A 5,839-nucleotide genomic window follows, 5' to 3' on the forward strand; every position below is an offset into this window, starting at 1 on the left:
GGCCCTTTGTGTAAGCACTGTGTCTAAGCTGCACACCACAAGTACCTGGCAACAGCCAGGTATGCTCCTCCCCACAGTTACCTGGCAACAGTATAAAAAGGGTCTGCTTGCCCTCGCCTCCCTCTCTTGTCTTCTTGCTCTTGCTCTTCCCTTCTTGCTCTCTGTCCCCTTGCCCCTTCCCCATTCCCCTTCCCCCTCTCTCTCTATGTGCTCATGGCTGGCCTCTCCTCCTCTTCTCCTCTACTTCCTCTCTCTCTCTGCCTTTCTCTACCTCTACTACCCTCCTAACTCCCCTCCCCATGCCCTGAATAAACTCTATTCTATCCTGTGATTGGTTCTTCAGGGGGAAGGGATGTCTCAGCATGGGCCTGCGGAGGCATCTGCTTCCTCCATAGTTCTCCACACATCCACTAGAACACATCTCCTTTCTCTTTATCACTTTTCATATAGATTATGCCTGCCTTCCAGTGTGATGCATTGATGGGATTTCTGAGTGTGCAAATGAATGTTTCTGTTTCTTGGTTCTCTTCGGCTCTTTTCCTTCTTTTGTTCAATACTAATGTTAATTTTTGTTTTACCTTATTGTATTTTAATATTATCTCCTAGAAGCCTGTTTGTTTTCTAATGAGACAGAGAGGGGGTAAATCCAGATGGGAATGAAGGGAGGAAGGGACTGGAAGGGGAAACTGTAATCAGGATGTATTATGTGAAAAAAATATATATATATATTTTCAAAAAAAAAAGGAAAAAGAAAAAATGAGGAACTGAAAATTCGTGGAAATTTTCAGTCACATACACAATAATATTCTCAGTATTCACTGACAACATACCTCTGATCAGTTGATCAGAGACTCAGGACTGAGTGAGGGCCAGTGGACCTGCCATGCAAATGGAAGGAGCAGAATTGGATCCCCAGAACCTACGGCATGGAAACCCACGGCCTGGGGAGGCTGAGACAGGAATCACTGGGCCAGGTTGGTTTCCTAGACTCACTGGAATCCATGAACTCCAGATACACCAAGAGACCCTGCCTCAGTGAACAAAGTGGAGAGTTATAGAGGAAGGCACTGACATCACCTCCTGGCCTATGCATGCACACCTGTTGTGGTGGTCTGAATGAGAATGCCCACCCCCACCCCACCCCTGCTCATATATTTGCAAGCTTGGTCCCCTGTTGATGTACAGTTTGGAGGGGATTAGGAGATGTGACCTTGTTGGAGGACGTGTATTACTAGGTGTGAACATTGAAGATACAAAAGCTCACAACCAGGCCCAGCGTCTGTGTCTCTGCCTGCTGCCTATGGATCAAAATCTAAAGCTCTCAGCTATTGCACCAGCAACATGCCTGTCTGCTTTCTGCCATGATGAAAATGGACCAACCCTCTGAAACTGTAAGCAAGCCCCCAATTAAACACTTTCTTTTATAAGAGTTACCTTGGTCACAGTGTTGCTTCACAGTAATAGAACTAAGACACACATGTGCTCCTGCACACATGATGAAAATACCCATTTACACAAGTGCACATATGCACAGAGCACATGTCCATATACATGCAAAACAAAAAGGAGGTTGCGTTCTTCATTTATATCAAAACTACATACTGGCAGTTTCAGGCAGTAAGCAACCCTGTGGTAAGCAGGTATCATTTTGATCAATATCATAGTGATCACAATTGTCTGATCATACAATATTTTTCCACCTAAATAGTGTAAAAAGTACTAAATCTTTTTTTTCCTGCCCTGGCTCCTGGAATGACTTGGAGACTAGTTATTTATTATGAAATGCCTAGGCTATAAGCTTTGGCTCATTCTCTGACGAGCTCTTAACTTATTTAACCATTTAAACTATTCTATGTCTACCACTTCATTAGTTCTGGCCTGATTCTTCCTTCATGTCTCCTCAGAGCCTCCCTGAGTTCATCTACCTGCTGGCTTACATCCCTATCCTCGGTCTGTCTCACACATTCTCTTGAATCTCTCGTTTGTACTCTCCTATTTCCCAGAATCCTCTCCCTTCCTGCCAGTGTCCAACATCCTATTTCCTGCCTTAGTTCATTGGCCATGGGCTTTTTTATTGACAGGTGATGCTTATAAAAGATTTTTCGCTACATTTCCCCCTTTTAGTAAAAGGCTCTTTTACATCAATACATTATATACAGTATTAACAATTATGAAAAACAACTTTTAAGAATTATATTTACAATATCTAGCCCATTTGTATTTAGCAACTTTTGAGAAAGTATTCTACTATCTGACCTGTGTTGGTGAGTTAGAGCTCTGATTTAAATCATTTTCTATCATAACTTGTATAGACCTTACAATATTTTTCTAAACCCTGACAATTTAAGCTTCAACCCCATCAGAGACTTGATACAGAATAATTATTACTTGAGTATGAAGGGAGTGCAGAGCGAGCAGCTTAAGAACCATGAAATGACAGTGGCTTCTGGCTGCCTGGACAGTCACCCAAAAATTGTCTCTATAGTGTTAGAGCATCCATATTCAGCCTTCAGGCCTAATGTGTGACAGACTTTTTGGTGAAGCAGGAATTATGAAGGACTTGCCTACCTTGCCATTGCAAAGCTTGGCAGCAGACTTTCCTGCATCTTGCTTGTCCAGTTTGGACAGTATTCTTTCTGCAATTGATGAGAGGGCATTTTCCCCTCAGTGGCAGCTTGCCACACATGAAACAGACTCCGAATGGAGGATCTTTGATGCTCATCATCATCTTCACTGAGGTGGAATAAGGGTGCTGCTAGGAACAGACCTACTTCCTTGTCAAAAAAGATCTTTTAATAATAAAACATCTTTAAATGCCATATCCTGAAGATCACTGAGGTTTTTGAAATCTATCTATCCATAGCATATCTAAATTGTTTTTAGCTATTTACTATCTATTCAATTTTGAAGAGATATGTCTGCAATAAATTAGACTAGTATATAACATGACTATGAGTTTGATTATTTATTTCTTATTATTTCTTATTTATTTATTTATTTATTTATTTCTTATTATTTCTTATTTATTCTAAAACATTTGAAATAGCAGATTTTAAATAGACTAGAACATTGCATTTTTAAGAAGTACATAAGTACAATACCTTAAACAGAGTTGATACATAGTATGTTGTAGCCAAATATAACCTTAATTTTGTGTCAGTATACAAAGATCTATACCAATGTATGATTTTTGGCTTATTAATAAATTGTCATTGGTCTAAGAATAGATTCAATAATCTACCCCCTCTTATATTATTTCTACATTATTCTTATTTCTCCCCCTTTTTTCTTTTTATCTCTTCTCCCCCTTTTCTCCCTAACATTAGATAGGAGAGAGAGAAAGATAGAGGAAAATAAAGAGAACTCCTTGAGTCTAACCTCCTTTACTTTGTTTCCTCTCTGATCCAAGACCTTTACAATTTGTAACCAATCCCTTAAATGACAAGAAATATTCATCATCCATAGAACCACCAAAAACCGTCCATCCCGCATCTTGGGAATGGGGCATAGTTTTCTTAAAATTGCTTCCTGCTAATTTGAAGAGTCATTTTTCTTTCTTGTGAACCCAAGAAAGTAGGAAAATGGTCAAGTCTTAAGAAAGCTAGATGAAACAGTTATTGTACAGTTTCTGCATGCTGGGAAAGTTCAGGCTTAAGTAAATTCCCTACTGGACCAGTCTGTAAGATTGGAGTAATAGAGATTCATGAATTTGAGAATGGGTTGAGCAGGAGGATATGGGAGGAGTTGGAGGGGACAGAGGGAGAGATGGAAATGATGTAAAAACAGTACTCACATATGAAATACTCAAAGGAACTCAAACTTTATGCAATGGGAATCATGGGAGAGGTCAGAGTAGAATGTTCCTGGCTTAACACTTGTCTTGCTGCTAGTTTTGACCTTTCCCATGTTCAGTATACAGGAATGCCATAAACATCAGACTGGAGAAAAGTCGAAGATTAGACAGATGTTACATATGATGACTGGGAGAGCAAAGCTATGTTCACTATGGTGTTTCAGTTTTAAAGTGACAGGTTATATCATTCGTGTCTGCTAATCCTCATAGCCCTCAACATTTAGATTCTTTAGGTATTCTTCATCCCCATGTTGAAGAATGAGTACCCTGAAGTTAAAAACAAACAAACTCCACCATTGAATAGTAATGAGACTGGAAAATATAACTACATCAAACCTATAGCCAGCAAGCCCCCACTCCTCATCTCATTAAGTCGACATAGCATCTCTACTTCCCAGTGTCTGAGAGGATCATTCATAATGCTCATTGTTTTTCAAGCAGGAGGAAGCTTATCACCACCTTCCTCAAAGCATCCTTGAGTTCTCTGTTCCTCATGCTGTAGATCAAAGGATTCAGCACAGGAGTGATGAAGGTGTAAACCACAGATACTACCTGGCCCCTCTCAGGAGAGTAGCTGGAGCTGGGACACAAGTAGATGAGGCTTCCACATCCATACTGCAGGAGGACAACGGTCAGGTGGGAAGAACAGGTAGAGAAGGCTTTGTGCCTCCCCTCAGCTGAGCGGATCTTCAGGATGGCATCCACAATGAAGACATAGGAGAGAGTGATGAGGAGGAAAGGGATGGTGAGGACGATGACACTGACCACAAACAGAGTGGCCTCATGGACATGGGTGTCTGCACATGCCAGTCTCATGACAGGGAGGACATCACAGTAGAACAAGCTGATTTCCTTACTGCTACAGAAAGGCAGTCGGAAGATGAGCACAGTCAACTGCATGGCCAAGATGAAACCCAGCAACAGGGACCCCAGGGCCAGCTGGACACACAAGTGCCAGCTCATGATGAGGGTATAGCGCAGAGGGTGACAGATGGCCACAAACCGGTCATAGGCCATGACAGCCAGCAGAATACAGTCAGCACTGCCCAGGAAGATGAAGAAGAACATCTGGGCACCACAGCCTGCCAAGGAAACCACAGTCCTCTCTGTGGACAGGATGCTGGCCAGAGTCAGGGGGGCTATGGTAGAAGAATAGAAGATCTCCAGGCTAGCCAGGTTGGCCAGGAAGAAGTACATAGGGGTGTGGAGACACCGATTGGTCCAGATGGTGAGGACGATGGACATGTTTCCCCCGATGCTGACCAGGTACATCATGAGGAAAAGCACAAAGATCAGCATCTGCACCTCAGGGAGTTTGGAGAAGGGGCGGAAGTGGAAGAGGACCATCCCAGTCTGATTTCCTTCTTCCATGAACTTAATGCGTTGGGTCTGCCATTTAATGCATTGGCCCAGGAGATGCCCCTTTGGATAGACAGATATTAGGACCTGATGCTCTTGTTGGATGATGTGCTAAACTCCTACCCTTACCCACCCTTGTCAGCTCAAATCCAACTGTTTTTACACCCAGCCTACAGTCAGCAGCTTTCTTCTGTGACTGTTCTAATCAAAGAATAACAGTCAACTATTGATTTGGTTGGAATAAAACATTGACTACATTCTCATTTCTTAACTGTACTTCTAGCCATCATGTCATTTTCCCAAAAATCTAGCTAATTATACAATATAACTGCCCATTGTCCTCTACAGAGTCCTAGTGACTCCTGCTTTTCATTTTGTCTCTGTGAATTTGTCCATTCACGGTACCTCAAAACACATGAAATTATTCAGTTTATGAAACATAATCTTTCAAGTGATATCCATATCAAAATACAGTTTTTAAAAAGCTTGAACTAAAGTACCTTTTATGGGTGGTGCTCCCTGAAGTCACAGGCTTTTAAATGAAAATCACAGTACCAGGTGAGGGATACCTTCCTATGAGTTGTTGGTTAAGGAGGCCCCAGAGGTTCTCCAAGCAGTACAGTTTCT

General features: G+C 41.8%; 1 protein-coding gene across 1 annotated transcript; it reads right to left on the reverse strand.

The window, feature by feature from the left end:
- Positions 1-4,276: 4,276 nt before the first annotated feature.
- On the reverse strand, positions 4,277-5,224 carry Olfr1417 (olfactory receptor 1417). Its single transcript, NM_146936.2, has one exon. The coding sequence runs from the start codon at positions 5,222-5,224 to the stop codon at positions 4,277-4,279; it is 948 nt and encodes a 315-aa protein (NP_667147.1).
- Between the last annotated feature and the right edge of the window lie 615 nt (positions 5,225-5,839).

The sequence above is a fragment of the Mus musculus genome, chromosome 19 (assembly GCF_000001635.26).
Source record: "Mus musculus strain C57BL/6J chromosome 19, GRCm38.p6 C57BL/6J".
NCBI classification, from domain to species: domain Eukaryota; kingdom Metazoa; phylum Chordata; class Mammalia; order Rodentia; family Muridae; genus Mus; species Mus musculus.

Bases quoted from the DNA above. Each gene is read 5' to 3' on its own strand.
- Olfr1417 (NM_146936.2), bottom strand. From the start codon at position 5,224: ATGGAAGAAGGAAATCAGACTGGGATGGTCCTCTTCCACTTCCGCCCC.